The sequence below is a fragment of the Chrysemys picta genome, chromosome 3 (assembly GCF_011386835.1).
Source record: "Chrysemys picta bellii isolate R12L10 chromosome 3, ASM1138683v2, whole genome shotgun sequence".
In the NCBI taxonomy this organism is placed as follows: Eukaryota; Metazoa; Chordata; order Testudines; family Emydidae; genus Chrysemys; species Chrysemys picta.
The window spans coordinates 183,215,003-183,240,377 of NC_088793.1; the positions used below are offsets into that span (position 1 = coordinate 183,215,003).

At 42.8% G+C, this 25,375-nt stretch overlaps 1 protein-coding gene and 1 long non-coding RNA gene across 12 annotated transcripts in view; one reads left to right on the forward strand and one right to left on the reverse strand.

The window, feature by feature from the left end:
• Window positions 1–505: 505 nt before the first annotated feature.
• On the reverse strand, window positions 506–7,359 carry LOC101952103 (uncharacterized). 2 transcript variants are annotated; one of them, XR_256905.4, is made up of 3 exons: window positions 6,687–7,359; window positions 1,544–1,648; window positions 506–1,443 (listed from the first exon to the last, which is right to left on the reverse strand). It is a non-coding gene; the product is annotated as an uncharacterized LOC101952103 (long non-coding RNA). The 2 variants fall into 2 exon arrangements; XR_006172665.2 differs by having other exon boundaries at window positions 6,646–7,338.
• A 100-nt stretch (window positions 7,360–7,459) lies between these two features.
• FBXO11 (F-box protein 11) overlaps window positions 7,460–25,375 on the forward strand; it is a 186,846-nt gene continuing 168,930 nt past the window's right edge. For 2 of the 10 annotated variants that reach the window (XM_065590759.1, XM_065590754.1), the window contains exon 1: window positions 7,460–7,976. In XM_065590759.1, the coding sequence (XP_065446831.1) occupies window positions 7,871–7,976 (106 nt within the window). In that variant the 5' untranslated portion in view covers window positions 7,460–7,870. Of the gene's footprint in view, window positions 7,977–8,128; window positions 8,287–8,579; window positions 8,762–10,135; window positions 10,238–25,375 lie in introns of those variants that run through there. The other 8 variants (XM_065590763.1, XM_065590755.1, XM_065590758.1 and 5 more) reach the window with 7 other exon arrangements.

Below are 25,375 nucleotides of genomic sequence, written 5' to 3' on the forward strand. Positions count from 1 at the left end.
AATTTGTTTAAACTACAATACAGAACTGTATTTCCTGCACCCTTCAGAAGCAGTGCAAAGGCTTGGGGGGGGGGGGTCAGGGGTAACAGAGGAGCTGAGGGAGAAGGAAGTAATGGCTGGGAAGGAGCCTGGATGTGAACTTGGAGGGTTGTTGGGTATGGGTGGGGAAAAAGTACAGACAGGGTTTTTTGGGGGGCAGGGAGGGATCGTTAGGGAGCTTCCCCCATGCACATTCTGGCTAACCCCTAGTCTCTCCCATTCAGTCAGGCACATCTGCCCCGTCCCCATGTGTCCTTGCACTCACAAGTGACCACAATCAAGGCAGTCATTTGAGACAACTTTCCCCAAAACACAAAGGATTTCAAATGGTGCTCAGAATGTCGTTTGTGCTGTCTAAAATATAGTAAGTGATAGCAGCTGTTGCAAATCTCTTTATGCAGAAAGGGATACAGTAGTCCAGCAGAGCATGAGCATTGATGGCTGAAATGCTTGTTAATTCAATGTCTTTTTTTTCTTTTGTTTATATTATAAACATTTAATTATAGGCTACTTAGGTGGCTTGTTTCACAAAGACCACCAAACAGCCTTCAAACAGCTGTTTTAATACTACTATTTACCTTAGCTGGATTTGAACCAGTGATGTATCAATACCCAATCCTTGTGTAGCGTTTTTCATCAGTAGCAGAGGGGCCATCTTTCTAAGTTGCCAGGGAATGCTTGACCTCTGCCCCCAGACCCTGCCCCCACTCCACCCCCTCCCCGAGCACGCCCTGCCCTTGCTCCTCCCCCTGGCACCTCCTGCACGCCGCTGAACAGCTGATCTGCAGTGGGCAGAAGGTGCTGGGAGGGAGGGGGAGAAGCTGATGGGGAGGCTGCCAGTGGGACGGAGGGTGGAAGGGCTGCCGGTGGGTGCTAAGCACCCACTATTTTTTTTCCCCGTGGATGCGCCAGCTCAGGAACACCCATGGAGTCAGCTCCTATGATCAGTAGCTCTCAAAGTGCTTTACAAAGGAGGTCAGCATCATCATCTCCATGTTACAAGTGACATCCAGAAAGGTGAAATGACTTTCCCAATAAGCCTGTGGCAGAACCAGGAATAGAATCCAGGTCTCCTGAGTCCCAATCCAGTCCTTTATCCATGAAGCTATACTGCCTAGTATGAAAGATTGTCATTTCCAACATTGTTCTGAGGCCATTCAGTCATTTTGACTAGAAATCTTCTATCAAGAGGATCTTTGGGCTGAGTGAACATGGGCTACTGAATTATTTTTTCACCCTCAAAGTGCATCTTCCAGGTGCAGCTAAGATCATCCTTTCCTTCATATTGCTAGTCATATCTAGAATTAGCTGAATCCTGTGCCTCTGGAAAAGTAGTACTTCACTCTTTATATGTAGTTGGTTTGGTTTGTCTTTGTTTTGGCAACTCCTTTCCCCAGTTGCCTCCTATATTCATGAAAGGAAAAGAACTTTTGATCTCAGTACATGTAAACCTTTCTACTCCTGCTGAACAAAATTTTGACAATTTATTATTCCTGTAACTTACCTGAAAACCTATCTATTTTCCTAAATCATTGCAAGTCAATTTTTACCCGGCGTTGGAGTGTAGTCTTTAAGGGAGTCTTCTGCTGTTACTACATACTCTTGGCTTCTGAAATAAGAAAAAAAAGAGAGAAAAAAACTTCAAACACATTGTTAAACAAATGGTATGTGTTCATATGAACATCATATAACAAAATCTGGTTTCTCTTCTTAGGTTCCACCCCAAGAAAAGGTTAGTAGAAGCCTAAAGCATAATAATATATATTCTTTAAATATTTATAACGGACTTCCTAGACCAACTGCAAAAAAGTAACAAATCGTGGTGGAAATGATTGCTGAACTTAACTTGTAATCAAAACTACACTTTTAATCATTTTTTACAATCCCAATGGCATCACTGGGATTCAAAGCTATCTTGGGAGAGAATGTTGTCTCTTGAGAATCCATAAGAGGGGGATGAGGACAGGGACACGAGGTAGGACACTGTGAAGGTTCTTCCATCAAACTACTCCTAGAATAGATTCAAGAACTAACAAGACATTTTCTCTTTATCTTGCCACTCTCACAACTGTCACAGAGCCTTCCAGTTCCAACATTCCATCTTTCTTGCATAAAGAATCAAAATAACACTTGAAAACAGAAGTGTAACAGAGAGGAACAAAATAAAACAGGTTGCTTGGGGAGGAACACAGTGTTTGGAACCACTTTCAATTACTTATATTTCTGCTGCTGGTCCTGTCTAGCTCGGAAGAAATTTTGCACTGGAGCTATGCTGCAAGACAGTAGGGAGACAGCAGTCACTGTGCAGACAACCTTGCAAAGCTACATCAAAACTACAGTAGCATTAGTGAATCTTATTGTGTTCATGAGATTTGAGGGGGTCTATCCTCCCTGCTTTTGTCAGGAGGGGGGCAAACTCCACACTCCCTCACCAGAAGACGCTAGCGAAAATCTGTAAGGGGAACGTTATCTCCCCAGACCCCCTTCCACAGGCTTTCCTATAGCTAGGAATTATCTGGATTTTTGACTTGTTTTCCCACAACCTGTCAAAACTGGCTTGTATACCTCAGTATAATATGAGGGGTAGAGTCTAATGTGTCTGCTGTTAGAGCACAGTACAAGCACTACCACAAGTTTAAAAAATATGCATTTCCTTTGAAATCCTTTGCATTTTGGGGGAGGTTGTCTCAAATGACTGCCTTGATGGTGGTCACTTTGGTGGACATTTCCTTTCCCACCCTTTTTCTGCCTTGCCTATTTGGACTAAGCAGTTTGGGGCCAAGGACCATCTTACTATAGATAGGTCAACATTACAAACATTCGCCAGCATAGCTATGTCAGTTGGGGGTGCAATGAGTTGAATTTTTGCTGGTACAGCTATGCCAGTTACAAGCTCCTAGCATAGACACAGTTATGCTAACAAAGTATGCTTTTGCCAGTACAGCTAATTTCACATGAGAGCAGGGGGGGCGGGAACAAGCTATACAATCAAAAGCATATGTTTGCTGGTATAGCTGCATCCACACTTATAGCTATGCTGATATACAAGTTTCACTGGTCAAGGGCATGGGGGAAAATAACTCACCCCTGACTGATATAGCTATTCTGATTAAAAACCCCAGTGTACTTGCAGTAATGCTGACAGAAAAGTACTATTATCATTTGGGGAGGCGGTGCTCCTACACCAGCAGAAAAACTCTTTGGGTCAGTGGCCACACTAGGGAGCTATGCTGGCATAGCTATGCCTACACAAACTCTTAGACCTGCCTAAAAATGCTTTGTCCATAAAATATACTAATATACTTATACTGGCGAAGCACTTCTAGCATAGATATGACCTATGTGTTTTTACAGCAGTTAGTATAGTCAGTTGGGGGTCTCTAGACCTTATTGTAATACAATAATAGAAGTATTTTCCCAGTGACTGCAAGAAAGGAGGAGATGTAACTAAACCCATGCAAAGACAGGTTCACTTTGGTTTAATGCTACAGTAGGGTACGGTTGATCTCTGAACAAAACTTGTTTAAGATCACATCTCAGTTTTCAGAGCCACAGATTCAATAAAGATGGCCATTGCTAGAGGATAGGGTAGATTCCAAGTTTTGTTATTAGAAGAGATACAGCTAAAGTTAAGGTTGTTTTGGTTAAATTAACTGTAAATTTCCAAGCTTTCTAATGTTTGGGTGTGTTAAAAATGTGATCTTTAAACAAAAAAAAATTCAGCCTAAGCTTTACTGTTATTCTGGAGAAACTATAGTATTCTTATTCTTTTTTCCTTTAAATCATTGATGAATGTTTACTATCTTAATTTAATGTTAAGGGTTTTTTGGCCAGGAATTTATTTAGGTATCTTATAAAGTGTAAAAGTTGCTTAGCAACATGAGTTTCTGTACAAGCTTGTTTTATCCCCCTCCCAGAATGTGACTCTAGCACAGTTCACTCGCACATTCAGTTCTCATTCTCCTCACCACCAAAAGAAACCACTTGGTTTCACACAGACACAGACACACAGAGAAACTGCTTATAACAAAAATCCATAGGCCGTAATGTATACTGAAATGGCTTATAACTAAGTTTTGTCAAGTACCCCCAACACTGGTCAATGGCTCCAGTTTTCAGCATGACCAACACATCATCAATATTTGAGATCCTCATTTGAAAAAAGTGTCCACCCTGATTTGCCTCTAAGCTTTTTCAGTAAAGTTCTATGCTAGCCTATGAATTTGGACCTTCAGACAAATTGATTTAGTTCTGGCAAAATTAGATCATAGATCTGGAGGTTGCCTTTCAGCAACTCATGTCCAAATCTTAAAAGTAGGGCCCTACCAAATTCATGGTCCATTTTGGTCAATTTCACAGTCATAGGATTTTAAAAATTGTAAATATAGTGATTTCAGATATTTAAATCTGAAATTTCACGATGTTCTAATTGTAGGGGTCCTGACCCAAAAAGGAGTTGAGGGGGGAAACAAGGTTATTGTAGGGGGGTTTGCAGTACTGCTAATCTTACTTTTCCGCTGCTGCTGGCGGCGGCGGAACTGCCAGCAGAGCTAGGTGGCCAGAGCTGCCACCAGCAGAAGCACAGAAGTAAGGATGGCATGGAATGATATTGCCACCCTTACTTCTGCACTGCTGCCTTCAGAGCTGGGTCCTTGGTCAGCAGCTGCCACTCTCTGGCTGCCCAGCTCTGAAAGCAGCACAAAAGTAAGGTTGGCAATACTGTGACACCCTTAAAATAACCTTGCGACTCCCCTGCAACTCCCTTTTGGGTCAGGATCGCAATTTGAGAAACACCGGTCTCCCCTGTGAAATCTGCATAGTATAGGGTAAAAGCACACAAAATATCAGATTTCATGGGGAGAGACAAGATTTCACAGTCGGTGAAGCATTTTTTTATGGCCATGAATTTGGTAGGGCCTACTTAAAACCAATGCACTAAAAGTAAAGGAGGATACTGGTAATGAAGAATTTTAAATAACGAGCTGGGGCACTAAGATTTCACAGATTAGAGCTAGGTTTAAAGGAAAAAGCAGTTAGATAGAAGTACATCTATAAAATTACAATATTGTATTTAAAGATTTGCAAGTTTGCAGAAGTTATGTTTGTTTCTAAAACTCATTTGAGTTTTAGAACCAAGTGATTATGAAATCAAGAGTATTCAAATGATTATTTAAAGAAGAGCATTTAAAAAATTTCTCAGAAGCCTTACAACCAAGATTTAAATTTGGTAAAATTCTGCAGACTAGATCAAGGTCCAAACGAAAGCAGTTTTGTTACAAAGAATTTTTTCTTCTCAGAACAGTGGAATTATAATCATGCTGTCACTCAGAGCCTTTTTGGAATGGATAAAGTGGACTAGACCCAAATAAGAAATTGGCAATAATTCTGAGTGAAAGTTCTTTTCTCTTCCTACAAATAAAGTTATCTTTCTACAAATAAAATAATGTAATTTATTTCTCATCTCTCTGCTTTCAGTGGAAGGGGTAGAGTTAGAATTCTTTTCAGGCAAGAGGAAAAACTATACAGGGGAGTCACATCTTACGCGGGGGTTAGGTTCTGAAGTCAGCGTGTAAGGCGAAAATCGCGTATAGTCAAATGCTCATTGAGTGGAATGGCAGGCAGAATCGCCCGCACTACAGGTACAGTATTTAAATCATTGTTTTTCTCTTTTTTTGTTTTTGTTTTGCCAAGTGGTATAGTTAAAATCGCGTAAGTTAAATGCGCTTATGAAGCAACTCCACAGTACTGATTTCTTGACCATTTCTCAAGGCAACAAAATGGTACAGGCCACAGTATATTGCTCAATAGATGGCATCTTGTTGTAACACAAAGATGTTAAATTAAATTTTATCATTATATTAGGCTAACCTGAAACACACCAAGAGAAAAATTCTTTGAATTCAGATTTGAGTTTTTTTAGAATAACTGTTGTTTCCTAGAGCCTATGCGATCTCCATTTGTTCACCTAGAACAAATTTACCTTCAGCCTGGCATGCTTTTAGTCTTCAGTAACTATTTGCTTACACTTGGCATAGCTAGAGTGTTTGTTATTGAAGCTCAGACATAAATTAGTCGAAGGCTTTGCAGGATCAGGACCTGAGTAAACAGAAATAACTCAAGTGTTTATACTTAAGCATGCATGCTTGCAGGATTGAGACCATAGTCTTAAGGGAGTAACTTTGGAGACAGCAAATGATTTTCCTTGTATTGCTACCATTTCCACAGGATATGTGTATCTTATAAAAAAGAAAAATAAATGTAACTAATTTCACTGGTTTCTGGTCTAAAGTCCCCTGTTGACTACCAGCCATGACAAGCAGTGATTGTTTAAAAGAAGTGTAGGTCTGAAACATTGGAACAAGACCAATAATATATTGTTATATTTAGCAAAAGATAATACAAGTGAGAATTTGGAAGAGGGAGATATACATTGCCGGGATGGAAGAGTTGCTGAACAGAATCCGGCAATAGGTAGGCATTGAGTGGAAACCAAGGAAACCCCCACCCCAAGCCATTGAGGCCAAGTACACATCTAACAAAGTTACCAGGGCACACAATACACACAACAAGGCATTTTAGTCAATCATTTCGTGTCTCCCTACCTACCATTTAATACATTACATTAACTGAAGGTTCTGAATGCTTACTCTCCCACCACGCTTCCTCTTTTGTTGCTGCTCCACATTGCTACCAAAAATAGCAGACTCTGTAGAGACTTCAGTTCAGATGCAACTGGAATCTTAACCTGCTCTCTGACGAGTCACATAAACCCAAGCTGCTTAAATAGCTGCTCTCTTCACTTTGTTGCTCCAGGAATTGATTAATCACTTCTCTCCATGAGATCACCAGCTATACCTACACTATTATTATTTCCACCCTACGTTTTTCCTCCTCCCACAAAGAAATGCATCTAGCCTCCCTTCTTAAATGCAAAACCTTCACCCCTCTCTTCCACCCTCTTCTTCCAGAGGCACACACATCTATGATCCTTTCATCGATATTGCTGCTGTTACCACCAGTCATTCAAGAACCCGTTCTACTTCCACTAAGAAAGGCTTTTGTAACCCTTGTGAACAAACCATTACTGCTTTCAACTCCCCTGCAAAAGCCCCCTTTCTCCTCCTCTCCCCCAAAGCATCATCCTTTATAACCCAAATCCTTATATTCCGCTTCCGCCAAACACTTCTAGGCCTCTTCTCTCACAGTGTCTGTACGAAACTCCCCTCATAAACACTGAGCCTCAACAGCTGCTACCCGTCTCCCTCTTCTACCCCCCACAACCTCTCCAACCTCCCCTATGGGGTGTCTGTCCCAAACCCTTGGCTTATATCCTGCCTCTGCCTCCAGCCACCCCACCCCGCTCACCCCAGAACCCCCTCCCCACTTTGGCTATGATGAAAGCTGCTATGTGATTGGCTGCGAGACTGCCTCCTCTCTGTGTAGGAGGTGCTGATTGGCGGAGAGCGGCCGCGAGTGGCTGCCTCTCACTGAGTGTCTCAGGCAGTGTCAATGGCTCCTCCTGCCACGGAGCAGCGACGGTCTTGAGGATTGCGGGGCTCCTTTAAGAGAGGGTTTTTGGGGGGGCTGGGGAGGGGGGGAGCGGAGCGAACATCCCCCATAGCGAGCGCTCGGGAGACCCAGGCGGCCCCTGTTCCTCCATAGCGAGCCGGGGAGGAGACGGCAGCAGCGGCGGGACCCGCAACTGGAGACACCCCCGCGCCGCCGCCGTGAAGCGGCCACCCCGGGGCTCCCCTATCCCCCCCCCCGAAGAGGCACCGTTTGTCGGAGGATCAACCCCCCCTCCTCTTCCACCACCCACACGAGCCGGCAAATGAACTCGGTCCGAGCCGCCAACAGGAGACCCAGGCGAGTGTCCAGGCCGCGCCCGGTGCAGCAGCAGCAGGAGAGAAACAACGCAGCCGCCGCCGGGGAACGGGGTAAGCGAGCCTGGCCGCGGCGCGGAGGGGCCCTGCCCGAGGAGAAGGGGGAGGCCGTGGTGGTGCAGTCCCCCTCCCCGCGTCGCCCGGCCATGCACCGCCAGGAAAAGCCCAGGCTGCTTCACCCTTGGCTCCTGCTCAGGCCGCGCTTTGTTTGGCTTGGGCTCTGCCCCAGCTAGGGCTGCTGGGCCCTGCAGCCGAGCGGCGGGGGCGCTCGGCTCTTCCCCGGTTCCGGGGAGGGTCTCGCTCTCCTCCCCGATGCGGGGGCGGCAGCTGCTCCCCCTTCTCCTCGGGGGAGCCCCTCATTGAGGTTTGTGGGCGATCCGCTAGTGCTGGGAGGAGGCAGGGCACAGTGACCCCCGAGATGCAGGGTGAGGGACTAGTCCCCTGGGCCGAGGGGGATCCGCTGTGCCTGGGGACATGGGGAGATAGTAACTAGGCTGCTGGGGTAACCGAGTAAGTTGTGTTGACACCGTCTCCTCTTCTCCACCCCCATCGTTTAAATGGTGTCTCAGGGAGACAGCGGCAGCCGCCGCGGCTCCTCTCTCTCTGCCTCTTCCCAGTCTCCTGAGCCGCACAATGTTTGCTGCGCAGTTTGGATTCAGTGCTTTGGTTACACAGCCCCGAAGGGGGAGGGGGACCCATTACAGCGAAGCATTTCAGTGTAACACATCGGCCATTTATTTACCTCCACCTCGCAACTCTTCTCTCCCTTCACCCAATATCCCCTCACCACGTTTGTCCCTCCTGAGAAAAGCTAGTGCCAGGATCCGGGGTGGGAAACGGTAGGTGCCGACCAAATGCATCTGAACCCTGGTTGTTTTTTGTCTGTATGTTGGTCCAGGGCCTAGTGCAAAAATGTTGTCAATTTGGACCTAATCAGGGAAGCACCATTGTCTAAAAGGGCTGAGAATTCACCGAGGTGGGATTCCGCCTCTAATGGAGACTGTAGCAGAAACGCTGGAGCCGAGGTGTTTTTTGTTTTTGTTTTTTTGTTTTTTTTTTGGAGGGAGAATGGTTCCTTAATCACTTAGCTCTCTAACTGTTGCCATATTAATTAGCTGGTTTGTGTGTACAGTATTTTCAGGGGGTATATTTTAAAGGAGAGGTTGGGGTGGGATTGAAGGAGACATTTTGCACGTCTTCTCTGGTGGATTGGATTTCAATTTTTTATGCATTGGCTGTCACACCTCTCGCCTGATAAAGGGAACTGACCTGTGATGCCGTTTTAGATGTACAAATGTCTTAAAAAAAAAAAAGGTTTCATTGTCAGCTGAATGTCTTTTGTTTCTGAGTATCTGGGATGTTACATTAGAAGCAAGATATATTCACGATGGAGATGCATTATGTTTTGATTGCATAAAAACACTAAACTGTATAAAAATGAAGTAAAGAATTTAAAATGAAGTATTTTAAATTCTCCATTTCTCCCTTCTCTTCTTTTCCTTCCTCCTTCTCTATGTCCCCACCACCACACACATTGGTCAGAGCAAGGAATGTTACTCAGACCAGATCCTTGTGTATATAACTAGAGGATGTGATGTCTTATGCCCAATTATGGAGTTTGTGTAAACCTTTACAAATCTTCAGTAATTATATAATTAAAATGACTTCTCTGATAAACTGATATTTAAAACATTTTTATTTCCTCCTTTTGTGTGACATGCACTAAAGGCTTTCATCTTCTATGTTATGTATAATGTAAGTTTTTTTTTTTTTTAATTCTCCTGGGTTGATGTTTTTAAAAACAGAATAATTTTGTAAAAGAGAAAAATTACATAGTTATAGGTAAATGGCTATGACTATTCAACCTTAAGGTTCTGCTAATCATCTCAAACTGTACTAATTTGTTAATGATATGAGCAGAAACTTTTTCAGTTACATGCCAGGCTGTAAATTAATTAATCACATTACATATTTGAGGAGGTCTGTGTACCCTGAAATTTGTGGACTACTTATTTAATGTTGTTTACCACCTACTTATGATAAAGGAACTATAACAACATCAAGTTTCACTGTTTGTTGAACCTAAGTGATTTTTTCCCCCTCTTCCACTTTCTAAGTTTGACTTGACCCCAATCTGATTATAAATTGTTGGATGTTATGTCAGTTTTATACTAACATTTAGAGCATCTCTGCCATGCTTGTTTTTTTCCTAGAGGTGTACGAGCCTGAACCAATGTTCATGGAAATTAACAGGAGCTTTTCCAATGGCTTTCAAGGGAGTTGGACTGGACCATAAGTACAGAGGAGTCAATAAAGTAAATAAAATATTACAAAATATTAAGGGATTAGAGAAATGGCATTATATAAATCAGTGGTGTATTTTCATTTTTATTACTACCTTCAGTTTTGGTCACCGTCTGAATAAAAGTAATAGAGACGTGAGCAATGTAAAATTATTAGTAAAAGGCTTTCATCTGAAAAGAAATATATAATACTGGGATCTAGTTTAGAAAGAAGAGCAGCAAATGTGATGATGTATAAAATAACGAATGGTATTTATTTGTCTCATGCCTTAATATAGAAGCAAGGGGACTTTTAGGGATGCAAATAAAAAAATAACGTTTTTAATGCATTGTACTGTTTATCTGTACAACTCCTTATTGCTTGAGACAAATGGTGTTGTTTATATAGAGATCAGACCTTTTATATATTGATGCTTTAAACCACAATAGCAACAACATTTAAACAAACTTGAGTAATAACTAAAGGTTATACCTCCTGTTACAGGAAATGAATGGATCACTAGGTGGAATAAAAAAAAAATCTTTTGCCCATGGTACATTTGGATAGGTTCATTATAGGGGTTTGAACTACAAGGGGTTTGCCAATGCTTCGCTGTGTGACTTGACACAATCCAGTCATGGGCATTTGTATTCTGATATTTCATATTTGCAGTGTAGTATCATCATGATATCTCCACAGTATAAACTATTAGAAGCTGGTAACCAGTGGGTTCTTTTGTTTGCAATGTGAAAAGGACATCATCATAAGCACATGCAAATCAAATAAATCTGTTCCTGTGTCATATAGCTGTGATGTGGTTAAGGCTATGGTGTAGTTGAGTCCTTTCATCTTCCTCTGAAACATGTGGGACAGACTCCTTTCAGAGACAGGATACTGGACTAGATGGACTTTTTGTTCTATGCTTAAATATTCCCACATTTCCTGTGTAGTACCATTGTTCACTAATACCATTGTTCACTAATAGAAATAATGGCTATAATTTGTGGAAGAAAACAAGGTTAGACCATATCTTAAAAATTCTTGCTCAGTACATAGCTTAAAACTGTTAGCATGAGAAATGGCACAGAAGATACGTGTTTTTTCCCCTTGTTTGCAAAAAGCAGCTGTTCACTTTATCTATATATATCTATATCTCTATATCTATATCTATATATTCTTTGTGTCCTAGTCTTGCATATGCTACTGGGCATAATCCAGTTGAAGCCCAGGGGTTATGTCCAGCACCAAGTTCTTAATGGAATTGAGGATCCTATATTGTAAATTGAAAGTATACCTTGCAAGTTTGATTTTTGATTCTACCTGTATTTTACAAAATAGAAAATTGGTAGAGCAGGCCTTACTTAGGCCTCATCTACATATACATTTACATTGGCATAACAAAAGGTGTGTGTGAAAATTGATTTTATTTTGGTGTGTTTGTGTGAACACTCTTATTTTGGAATAAAAGTGGCTAAAGTCAGTTCAGTCACTTTTATTGTGAAATAAGAGTGTCCACACGCAAACTTGCACCAAAATAACTGAATCAGTTTCAGTTTGTGTATAGATCAGCTCCAAGATGGCAAGAAATCAGAGAGAAGTACTAGAGGTAGAAATAAATTTAATGTCGGTTTTTCATGTTCCTTAACAATCACATCTGGCTAAGAAAAGGTGATATGTTTATACAGGGATCTGTGTTTCTTATTCCCCTAAAGGGAAATTTTGAAAAAGTAGCTTAAATAAAATTAGTGGAAGTTATACACTCGGTTCTGCAGTACTGCTTTGGGCCCAAATTCTGTGTTGTGAATTGTGGGATGCAGGTTTTGATGCCTAAGTTAGTAAAAATGCTGTCACACACTTGTCGAAAACTCAAAGGCAAGTTTGTCCATTGTTAATATCAAGACATATACCTCATATAAAAGCCCCAAAGACCTTTTCCATGATTTGAGAATAGTTGGGTTTTGTATGCCAACACACAGGGTTCCAAAAGCTTTTATTTTTCATAGTTGCTTAAATTTCCTTTTTTATCGATTTAAAAGAGAGAAATCTATCTATCTATGTATACATACAGAGACAAGCAAATACATTTCTGTAACATTGCTAAATTTTGTTATGTGATTGCCTTTTATTTTACTTTTTTTTATAAGAGCCAAAGCCAAATGTATTTGATGTAGGAAAAATAATTCAGTAACATATGATGTATGTAAACTACACATCCAGAGTAAGGACAAAGAATAAGATATACATGTAAATAGGAAAAATATTTTGTTTTGGAATAGGTATTGTAGAGTAAAAGTGATCAAGAAAAAGTAATGTTTATTATCTGTTTGATATTGTCATTACTTAATCTTTTGACATTGTTTGTTACACTTTTCTCATAATTGTTATACTTTGGCTAGTTTTTAGCTAAAAAAATCTCCATTGGTAGTTTGAGTGGTGTGTGTAATGGTGTAAATATGTCTGGTGAGTTTGTTACTTGCATATATGATCGGCACATAGCTCAGACATCTTTGTTTTAGTTCTTTACTGATCAGTGAAATTAGTCTCCTATGAATAACAGAGAAAACTATAAGTTAAATAACCTCTGAAACATTGCTTTCCATAGTTTTTAAATGTAGCATTTTTTTACAAAATTTTTTAAAAGGAGACTTTTAAATTTTGTTTTATTAGAGCAAACTAACAAACATTAAGTGTGCAGTCTGAGATTAAGTATTTTAAACTTGCCGTATAGGAACCAGTTGTTACTAAATCTTACTTCTTCCTGTAGCGTGGTGCTGCTGGGGCTGGGGTTGCTCCGGCCAGCTAGCATGGCCCGACTGGGGCCACTTCGGCCTGGCATGGCTGCTGGGGCTGGGGTCCCTCCGGATGGTTAAGGTCGGTTAATGGTAAGCCTAATGCTTACCGTTTAACCTTTTATATCCCTAATGGGGAGACTAGGATGGAAGACACATTTTTCCAGGCGTAGACCTAAGGTTTGGCATTTATTATCCATCAAGTGCTTTGATTCATATTACTGATTGCAAAGTTTATAGTTAATAAGGCTATTATCATCCATAACTGTTATCAAAAAGGATCCCAATTTCATTTGTCTGATCCATGCATCTGCTTTATTGAGTCGGCTTTCTCTAGATGGCTGTTTAGTTCAGCAGAAATAGAGATGAGAGGGGAGGCAGTATCTGCTCCTTGCACAAGAGGTGCCTTGCTCCAAAAACTGGCTCACTTTTGTAGGTCTACTGTGTGAGAGTCCCAGGATGGAAATACATTTTGAGTAGGTGGAATATACAAACTTGCATTTCATATTTCCTGCCCAGGTTGACCGAGGTCTCATCTCTGATTTTGGAGTCAGCAGAGCTTGATGTCTTGGGTGACTTCAACATCTAGGGCAAGACAAGAAGAGGGATTTCATGGTCATCATGTCTGTTGTATGTGTATTCCAAGTGGCTGGTTTCATTCACAGTGAAGGGTGTACTCTGCTCTCTAAAGTGCATGTTTTCTGGTTCTCAGCTTGGGGTGCATATGAGGGGTAAGGACGAGGATTACACTTTTGTCATAATCTTTCATTCGCTTGCAGTTTGAAATTTGTGGCCACTTTTACTACTGTTGGGGTGGAGAATGCATTTAATTGGCTTGTCTACAGAATTAATGGGCCTATTTGCATTTCAGTGCTCTCTGTGGGAGACTATATATGGCATATGTTTCTTTCTGTTGGTTATCATGATTGTATTTTGTCCTTGACAATTCTAACAATGGCTCTTCAATTTCTTCTTAATATATAATCCTCACGTGTCACTGTGCTTCATGCATGCCCTGCACCAGATGAAATGTGGCAGTTGTACCCAAAGTAGCAAAAGCTAATTTTTATGATGATCGTGCAAGTGGATAATGGAAATGAACATTTCTCCTTTCACTTTTACTGTTGGTGAAGACCCAAACCATGGAATTTATTTTCAGGTGGGCAATATCTTGCTGATTTTGAGCAGATTCTAATTATAAACAGAAGTAAGTGTGGAACCTGGAGAAGACTATTTGTCTTCTTTGAGTTTTGGTAAGTTTGGATACCTGTAATGCTAAATGTACTGCCTATACTCTTTTAAAAAAAATAAAAAAATAAATTAGGTTTTGCCTATAATTCATAAGCTGGACTTCTCTGTTTCATGGCTGATTAAAATCTAGCTAGAGTGACGGATTGGGTTCACTGTTGTTTGAGATTACTAGCACCTCCGTCCTAGAGAGCCAGGTGCCAGCTTCTCTTGTGTAGTGATTAGACTTTTGCTCAAGAAACCATCCCTTGACATTGGTGTTCTTGCCAACCAACGCCCTATCTCTAACATTTCTCTTTCTGGATAGTTTATTGAGAAGATTGTTGGGAGGAAACTTTGGCCTCATTTGAAGTCTTCAAGCTGATAGGTGAAGGAAATCAGCTGTTAACTAAATATTGTATGGAGACTATGCAAGTGAGGTCCATTGTTTTTGTTTATTCTTTTACACTTAATCGGTGTTCTTTGATACCATTGACCATGAGGCTTTGTTGACTTGCTTGCTGACCATGTTTAGCATAGGCAGGATCACATTTCAGTGTCTGTTCCCCATGGGATGATCCCACATTGTAACATTAAGTAATGACTCATCTGTCCCAAGGGCTCTGTTTTGCGAATTCTATTCTATCACCCCTTTATAACATGTACATGTGGTAGCAAAGGGGTATAGTTGGACAATCTAGGTTGTGTAGCATTCAGTATATAGGTGATGTGTGGCTCTGCATCTGACTCAAAAGTCATATTCTCCCACTAGCCAGAGTCTAGTTGAGATAAGTTCTAGAACAGAACATCCTGACAGAAGTTCTGTCCAGACAAAATAGGAGTGATTCTGGTTTGTGGAGGAAAGCATCTGGAAAAGGTTGCTAGGGGTGTTTTCTCTTCTGTGTGTTGTCAGACAGTTCACAATTTGGGATTGCCCTGGATTTTCAGATCGTGGTGGTGAAGAAGCTTCTCACCCTAAATGATCTGTTTGGGCGCTTAAGATCTTTTCCCTAAGGTGTGGACCACTCCACAGTTTCCCATGTCTTAATTGCCTCCAGATTGGATATGGGCACTGAACGCTACGTGGGACTACTCTTGATAACCGCTCAAAAGCCTAGTGCAATGTGCATCTCCAAACTTCCTCAGAGGTGCCAGTCATAGGGAGCCTATTCCACCTGTTTGCTGAAGTCTATTAATTTCAGGCTTGCTTCTGGAAGAAACTCAGGTGTTGATTGACCTATAAAGTCATAAATGGTTTGGTCTTTGCTTCGGAAACTGCCTTTGTATGTACTTCCATGACTGCTGAGTTGGTTTACTCATAGTCTGTAGCAGGGGTCAGCAACCTTTGGCACGCGGCCCATCATAGTAATCTGCTGGTGGGCCGCGAGACATTTTGTTTATGTTGACCGTCTGTGGGCACGGCCCCCCCGCAGCTCCCAGTGGCCGAGGTTCGCCGTTCCCAGCCAACGGGAGCTGTGGGAAGCAGCGCAGGCCTCAGGGACGTGCTGGAAGCTGCGGGGGGCCGTGCCTGCAGACGGTCAATGTAAACAAAATGTCTTGCGGGCGGCCCGCCAACGGATTACTGTGATGGGCTGCATGCCAAAGGTTGCCGACCCCTGGTCTGTAGCTTTGAGTGGCTGAAAGCTGGAACTAGGACATTCTTAGTGGATAGTCCTTGAGTTAGAAATTCATTTCCCCTTTTCATCCAAAAGAACCATAGTGTGTGTTAAAGTACCTGGAATAAAACCTGTCTTTTTTGGTCAGGCTTCTCATTGAGTCGCATCTTATGGGAATGATGTTTCAACTCTTTGTGTTTTCCATTAATAAATTCTTGTACTTAGAGAGGGCTTATCAGTAGATTTTTAGAATCCTATCCATTAGTTAATGTTGGTTATTTCATGTTGTCTTGAAAGACTTCTTACCTATATAAACAAACTGTTTTCACATCAGTTTCTTTTAGAATGTGCTTACTAATAAAGTATAAAAAGTCAGCAATTTTATGTGCATTTAAAAAAAACCCACTATGATGACTAAGACAACCGGTAAATATATGTATGCTCTCATTTTCAAGGGTGATGAGCAAAGTATGAAAACTTAGATAGTTGTCATGAAAATGGAAATAATGCATTTATGGTCTAATCAAAAGTCCATTCAAGTCAGGTGAAAGAGTCCCAATGATTACAGTGATACTTGGATCGGCCCTTAAATGACACTGGTCAAAACTGCCAATTTCCCATTTTTTCAATTGCTTATCCATTTACTGTACATTTAGCTAAAGCTTTTTTGAAAGTAAAATCTGAATTATATGAAGTAAAGATCTCAGTAGCTGTTGATGAAACAAACTGTCCTAACAGGTCAGCTTTTTAAATGATAAAGCATGTATTGCTTAAATAGCTAGATAATGGAAAATGTCTCTTCATGTAGCCAAATATCCACACATCAGTGATTAAACAGTGAGAGTCTTGGGGGAAAAAACTTCCCATGTTAATTTTTTTTCTTTTTCTTATCACACTAGCCCTGTGAGTACAGCTGGTGGTTGAATAGTGGTCCTATAGTTATGCCTGAAGAGGCACTTTTTCCAGACTCTTTATTTTATTTATTTTATTGTTTAAGGAAAGCTTACCTTCTGCTCAAATTTTTCATGTTTATTCTGAGTTCAACAGTAACTTTCTTTGGAACGCTTGTTATAATTCAGTGTTGCCCAGTTATCTGAGCATGGGCAAGTGATTGTGAGTATTGTTTTTGTGTCTGCAATTTAAGCATCATATTAAAACATCAAACTTCGCACATTCTTACTGTAGTTTTCCGAGGAATGTAATCCTCCAGTGTTATGTCCCAGGCGTCTCCAGAGGGGGGCAGAGCCCAACCCCTGCTGGCGGCCCTAGCAACCCAACACCAAGGCGGTGCACCCTGGAGCAACAGAGAGGGGGAGGGGCTGCTACTTCCATCCTCCCCCACAGCAGAGGAGGCTGTGGCTGCAAGAAAAGCCCCTGGTGGCCGCATTTAAGAAATGCTGTTTAATCCATCCATTTAGTAGCAGTAGCAATGGTGAGAACTCATCCTGTCCAAGTCAGTTTTCTAAATGAAGTTTGAATATCTAAGCTTAATTGGAATTAAATACAGTATTAACATTATTGCTCCTGGGGGGATCCTGTGCCTAAAAATTATGCAAAATTATGCAAATTTTATTTGTCAAAATAATGCAATATAATCACACCAGTTTCAATTGTTTTGGTAAGTTATTTAAACTAAAATACAGAAAAAAGTCACAATAACTATTCAGCTTTTCCTAAACACATGAAAGTTAACTTACAAATACTTTGTAACTAATACCATGCATTCAAGTTATCCTGGATTTTCATTTAAATTACATTACAGAACACCAAACAGGAAAAAAAAGTAGAATGTCATTTTAAATTGCTCAGACTTTCACACATGAAAGTCATAAAGTTTTGCTAATCATTGTCCTGGACCTAGCTGGGTACTTTGGGAAGTACTTGTTTCTGATTGTCCTGACATTTTATTGACTGCTTGTTAAAAGTTTTATTTGCCCTCAAAAGCCTTTTTTTAAATGGGTAAGTAAAAATCTACCCCAATTGTGCCACTTTGGCACAGGAAAAAAGTGAGAAAGCGCATAGATCTTCCTAGCTGATTTCCTTACTGTCATAAGGCTTTACATCACTCTGGCAGTATAGGGGCCTTAAAACTTCTTCAGGGTTTTATGCTCCTGGGGGAATTGACTGAGAATGGGAATACTTAACTAACAATAGAATAATTAACAATGTTACTATTCAGACAGGTTGCTACATTTCTGCCTCAGAGAATGAGATCAATTAACCAGCAACATTAACAAAATGTGTTGTTGTTTTTTTTGTTTGTTTTATAAAAGCTATTTGCTTTAATTAATTTTTTTTCAGTAACATACTAATATTTAATTAAGTGTTTTTTCAATTCACAAGAAGTTACATTTTATTAGGCAGACAGTCTGCTACACTTCTGCCGCTTCTATATAACAAAAAGACCTACCCTCCTCCACGCCCCTTGAGCCGGCATCAAGAGGCTTGTTGGCCTGCGCCCCGATGGTAATCAACGTCTCCCCCACAGGCTTGCACGCCAAGCCCCCCTCTCCCTGCAGTGATTCGCATCTCTGAAGCTGCTCCAGGCATTCTGGAACAGACGTGCTGCTGGGGAAGAGACGCATGGTCCCCCTGCAGATTTCTTTTGCCTTTTTCTGTGCGGGGGGCACAAAAATATGTGGGCCATATGAATTCTGTACCCCGGATTGGCGCAGAATTCTGTCAGGAATACATTAACTACAAGTAATATTTTTTTACCTTGCAGCACCTTCTCCACACTTAAATTTATTTTTTTTAAAGCAAAAAACAAAACAAATAGGAAAGGGGGAGAATTTCACTCACGCTTTCTACAGTGAAGTGAGCTTGGTCATACTATACCAATGTTCACCATTATGTTAATGGATATCACAAAATATACAATGACCAGTGAAAATATATTGAACATTTAATAGAAAGTTTATGTATGCTGCCTAAGTTAATATTGCAGTGGGCGATCTCATTTTTCTACATTTCATGCCTTATTATGGAGTTGCTTATGTCTATTCCATAGTTAAGGTTGAATAAGAAGTTTTCACTTTAACAGGAGCTTTAAACCTTTTTTTTTTTTTTTAAGAAACCTAAATATAGAAGATATACTTTGAATGCTTTTAGGATTTTTGTTGATAGTTTGATAGAAGTTGGGTTAGATTCAGAAAAAACAGTAAGTGTTCATAAATGATCCCTTTAAAGCTTTTTACTGGATTGTCTCACCTTGTTTCAGACACCTTTTGCAAGAAATCTAAAATGCTCTATGATCTGTGCTTTTCTTTTCTTATGGTGATTAATACAATATTGGTTATAAATGAATGGTATTTGTCAGTGTTGTGGTTTTCACTTTCTCCATAACTGAAAAGAAATGTTCCAATTAAAGGTGGCGCAAGGTCATTGCAAGCAATGTCTGGAATAGATTCCAAGATTTAAGCCATGATAGGCTTAAATCGTAGCTACTCACCCATATTCTTTTCAGATAGAATGTGCTTTGTTTATCCTTTCTCTGTCCAGTATACTCTTTTATTAGAGCCAGGGATAGAACTCGATTTCCTGATCTCCAATATGTGACTGCTGTCCAGCAAACAAATGTGTAAAGCAATGGGCTCCCTGCTGCAGCCAGGTTAGTATAGTTCGGGTGGTGCTCTAAGCTTGTACCCACTGGTAATAGTCGCCTAGGGTCCTTATGCCATTTGAGGATAGCTGGAGTACAGCAAAATCCATCTATTTTCCCTTCTCATCCTGACATGTCCCTTGCACAAGAGGCTGTGGGGTAGGATGGGTAGAAGATGAGTATGCTGGGGGAATTCTGTCTGCTGGGGGAATTCTCAACAGGATGTGGATGGTTTTTCCTTCCTTTGACGTGCCTAAGAATCTGTCTCAAAGTATTGATTGTGGCCTTTGTGAATTAGAGAGTTTGGTCCCGAGGCTGAAAAGATTGGCCCCCCCGACCCTACAATATGGCATTTTTAAACAACCCACCATCACTCTCCGTCCCACATAAATTAGAAAATAACTGGAATTAAAACTTGGTGTGAAGTTACTGTGCAAAATTCCATTTTGTCATTTGCCTGCTGCAAGTAACTCTTCAACAGAGGAAAATATTTATTTCAGCCAAAATGTGAACCTTTCTTTTTAGCGTTTATTTGGTTATCAATATTTTGACCGTAACAAATACAATTTTAACAGATAAAATGTTTTAAAAAGCATATTTAAAAAATTTACAATATGTGATAGAAACATCTTTGATAAATGATTGCCTCCAAGTGTATTGGTAAGCAGTCCAGAAATTTAAGATTTCACTTTTCATAATCCCCTTCTGTTCAGTTACTTTGGTTACAGCATTTGACCAAGATCGTACATGAAATTTGGAGCACTCGGGAGTAAAACTTGGATCTCCTGACTACAGACTGCATGTTTTGACCATGAGACCCTGCTTCCTATGGATCATTTAGCAATGACTGCATACTGGCAACAGTCTGTTTTGGTTGTAACTGGCCCAGTTTTTACAAAAATTTGGTCACAGCCAATTTCCTGGGATGCTGGCAGCAGCTTTTTAAAAAAATGTAATACTGGCCTCCTGCATCTAAGAACAGCAGTGCTGAGTGGGTGGGAGGCTAGCTGGGTGAGAGTGCTACCTCCCTTCCTCATTCCTGCCTCAGACTTTCCTCCAGGGCTGGCTCCAGGCACCAGCTTACCTAGCAGGTGCTTGGGGCGGCCACTTTGGAGAGGGGCGGCATGTCCAGCTGTTCGGCAGCAATTCGGTGGATTGCTTTACAGGAGAGCTTAGAATGCTTTACAGAAGAGCTCAAGAATGACTTCCCTGGAAATCCTTCACTTTTAGTGAGTTCCTCTTACAACATGTCCTGATGCATTCTGGTAACTGCAGGATAGGAATGGTATGAGTGGAATCCTGGCTCCATCGTTGGAGGTATTAGGATAATTATCAGCTCCATCCTCCTTGTTCCTTCCCCCTTTATGCTTTTGTCCCATGCTCTCTCTGTGTCCCTGTGGAGATGCCCTTTCAGTTTCTGTTTGTAGGGCTCCTTACTGCAGCTTTTAATGGAGTTTATTTTGCTGTGCTGTGCTTGCTTTTTTCCCCCTTGTCTCTTCCTTGGGCTGGGTCTTTTTCTTGCTCTCTCCTCTTTCTGTGATTGTTCAGCCCCAGTCTGCACTGGGTCTGCTCCACTTCTTTGAGGGTGAGGAACTCTCGTCTCCCACAGTAGAAGAGTTTTTTACATTCTCCTTTTCTTCCTTTCATTTAGGTTGAATTTCGTCACTTTGACACCATGTAGCGCGAGCTGAGAAATGCCAGACTCCAAATGCTTTAGCAGAAAGCTTCTCTGGGTTCTGGTCCCTGATGACACTGGGAGTAGATGTCTCATATCCTTGAGGGTTTGATCTAGTGTCCATCTTTCCCCACCTGTCTATGACAGGCACAGTCCTTCACAAGATTGTAAAATCCAGGTCAGCTTGTTAGTCGTGGAGTGGCCCAGGAATCCTTAGTTTGGGGAGCTGCCTAACTTCTTCCTTGATCAGTCTCTCTGTATTCCCCAAAAGCAAGGCTTTGACCGACAGTTCACCATGGGAAACCTGATAATCTGTTGGCAACCTGATGGCATGTTTTTAGGTAGTTGTGTGTGAAGTAGCAACAGTTTTCAGAATGGATGCTTTCCACATTGGTGTACCTGTGATGTTTGCATGATCTGTTAATCTGAGGTAACTTCAGATCATAGAATCATGGAAGATTAGGGTTGGAAGAGACCTCAGGAGGTCATCTAGTCCAACCTCCTGCTCAAAACTGGAGCAACCCCAACTAAATTATCCCAGCCAGGGCTTTGTCAAGTTGGGCCTTAAGAACCTCGAAGAATGGAAATTTCACCACCTCCCTAGGTAACCCATTCCAGTGCTTCACCGCCCTCTTAAATGATGCATGGGAGGGAGAGAATCCAAATCTTTAAAATGCAATGTTCTAGCATTTTTGCCACTTTTCAGGGTAAAATATATAAAGATTTGAATGACTAAGTGTCAGCTATTGGGGGGCCTTGAGAAACAACAAATGTTGCTCCATGGGTTCCCATCTGGAGATGGTGACCTCAGAGCAGCTTGGAAGCTAAAGCTGAGAACTTTTGGGTGTACACAAAGCTCTTAACTCAGTGGGACACAACCAGATGTTAAATGCTGTTAACAGATGGTTCTTTCTGAAGAAAAGAGAGTGTCTTGAGAGGTGCCTCCCCCTTAAAACTGTCTTTCTAATTGCCGCCATTTTATCTTGGTCTTGGTCTTCACTTAAAACTTATAGTTTTATAGTTATGTTGGTTTTCTCCCCCCCCCACTCCACCAAAGGTTAAATAGTGAATAAGCTTGTTCCTGTCAAAGTGGTTTTCTGTTTCCACTTGATCATAAGGTTTGTCTCATTCTCCTTTGTGCACAAAGGAAACTTTGCATATGGAGAATGGCATAGAGCAGGAGTCGGCAACCTTTGGCACGCGTGCCAAAGATGGCATGCGAGCCGATTTTTAATGGCACGCTGCTGCCTGCCCGAGTCCCGAGGACACGCAGCCAGTGAGGGGCAGAGCCTGCGCCGCCCCAGAGAGGAGCCGCCTCAGCAGCCTGCCCGTGGGCTCCCGCGTCCCCTCACTCAACAAGGAGCCCGCTCACCTGGGCTGCCTTGGTATAGCTGGCCATGGTGGATTGGTGGCGTGCCGGGGGAGCGGGTTCTCTGCCGGACCCAGTCCCGACTCCCGGCGGCAGTAAGCGCCGGCTGCTGAGCGTCTCCGGGAGAAGGCACCCGGCCGTGGCCATAGATCGGTACTTGCTGGGAGGAGTGGAGAGCCCGGCGGCGCTGAGCGCACAGCAGGTGCAGGCGAGCGGGAATCGGTGGTGGCCAGAGAGCCCTGGGACGAGGAGCTTGCATACCGCGGGGTCATGCGCCGCCCGGAGCGGCTCCTCCAGACACAGCCAGAGGGGACTCTCTTGCTGGGGGGCGCTAGTTGCACTCGTGCGGTGTGCCGCGGGCCCCCGAGTGGGTGAACCAGCTGGGGGCCACAGGAGTGGGGGAAGCCCTCTGCCGTGACCCTCCCCACGCACCCCCAGCCCTCTGCCCTGAGCCCTGAGCCACCCCACATACACACCCAGCCCTCTGACCTCTGCCCTGAGCCCCACAGCCTCGCACGTCCCCCAGGCCCCTGCCCTGAGCCCTGTGCCGCGCACACACCCCAGGCCCCTGCCCTGAGCCCTGTACCCCCCTCACACACACCCAGCCCGCTGCTTGACTCCTTCACTCCCCCCCACGACCCCAGCCCTGACTCTGGCACCACACACATACCCAGCCCCCCCCCGCCCTGACACCTGCACCCCCCTCACATGCCCCCAGTCCTCTGTCCTGACTCTTGCATCCCCCCCAAATACCCAGCACCCCCACACCCTATGCACCCCCCACATCCCCACCTTGAGCACCAAACGGGAGCTCCTGCACGCGCGCACGCACACACACACACACATTCCCACCTGCACCCCTCGCACCAAATGGGAGTGCCCAGGTAAGTGCCCCACACCCAAATCTCCTGCCCCAACCCTGAGCTCCCTCCCTCATTCTAGCTCCTGGCCAGACCATTCACCCCCAGCCCTGTGCTCAGTGCACTTCCACCCTCAGCTCAGTGCAGAGAGAGGAAGAGAATGGGCCAGAACCAGGGAGAAGGTAGGTACCCACTGTATGTGGGCAGGGCCGGGACCCCAGACCGGCAGCAGGCTGAGCGGGTCTGGCAGCTGGCATCCTGGCTGGCAGGAGCCGGCGGATGGAACCCCTGAGCAGCAGTGGGCTGTGGGGTCCCGGCCGCCAGCCCTGCACAGCCCGCTGCCGGTCTGAGGTTCTGGCTGCCGGACCCTTGCCAGCCAGGGTCCCGGCCACAGGCCCCGCTCAGCCCACTGCCAACCGGGGGTTCTGGCTGCTGGCCCCTTGCCAGCCGGGGTTCCGGCCGCAGGCCCCGCTCAGCCCACTGCCGGCCTAGGTGAACAGAACCCCCAGACCAGCAACAGGCTGAGTGGGCCGGCAGCGTAAGATCAACATTTTAATTTAATTTTAAACGAAGCTTCTTAAACATTTTGAAAGCCTTGTTTATTTTACAATACAACAATAGTTTAGTTATATAATATATAGACTTATAGAGAGAGACCTTCTAAAAAACATTAAAATGTATTACCGGCACGCGAAACCTTAAATCAGAGTGAATAAATGAAGACTCGGCACACCACTTCTGAAAGGTTGCCGACCCATGGCATAGAGAGTACATTTATAAAAGTTTGCAGATGATACCAAGCAGGGAGGTGTTACAAGTGTTGGAGGACAGGATTAAAATTAAAAATTATCTTGACAAACTGGAGAAATGGTCTAAAATAAATAGGATGAAATTGTGTAAGGACAAATGCAAAGTACTTCATTTAGGAAGGAATAATCAATTGCACAAATACAAAATGGGAACTGACTGCCTAGGAAGGACTACTGCAGAAAAGGATCTGGGGGTTTTAGTGGATCACAAACTAAATGTGAGTCAACAATGTAATACTGTTGGAAAAAAAAATAAAATTCTGGGCTGTATTAGCAGGAGTGTTGTAAGAAAGACAAAAGAAGTAATTCTTTCACTACTCAGCACTGATAAGGTCTCAACTGGAGTATTGTGTCCAGTTCGGGAAAGATGTGGATAAAATTGGAGGAAGTCCATAGGAGAGCAACAAAAATGATTAAAGGTCTAGAAAACATGATCTACAAGAAAAGAGTGGGAAAAAATTGGGTTTGGTCTGAAGAAGGGACATAAGTCTTCAAGTTGTTATAAAGAGGAGCAAGATAAATTGTTGTCCTATCCTAAGTGGATAAGGAGAAGAACTAAAGGGCTTAAATTGCAGCATGGGAGATTTAGGTTAGACATTAGGGAAAAATTCCTAACAATAAAGGCAGTTAAGCACTGGAACAAATTACCTAGGGAGATTATGGAATCTCCCTCATAGGAGGTTTTTAGGAACTTGTTAGACAAATACCTGTCTGGGATGGTTTTAGATCAGTGGTGGGCGTCCTGCGGCCCGTCAGGGTAATCCGCTGGCAGGCCGCCAGACTGTTTGTTTACTTTTGCACGGCCGCCCACAGCTCCCAGTGGCCGTGGTTCGCTGTTCCCAGCCAATGGTAGCTGTGGGAAGTGGCGCGGGGACGTGCTGGCTGCCACTTCCTGCAACTCCCATTGGCCAGGAACAGCGAGCTGGGAGATGCGGGCGGCCGTGCAAATGTAAACAAACTGTTTGGTGGCCCACCCCGTTTTAAATAATCCTTAGTCCTGCCTTAGTGCATGGGACTGGAATAGGTGATCTATGAAGGTCCCTTTGAGTCCTACATTTCTATGATTCTACACATCTGAAGAGAACTTCGAAAGTTAGAAAATGAAACGGTTTTTCTTGTTTGTGAAGTGTGCGTGTTTTGTTTTGGGTTGTTTGTTTTTTTTAATTTTTTTTTTTTTAATGTGTATGAGTTCTAGGAAGAAAAGCTTAATAGTTTCTAGAGGGC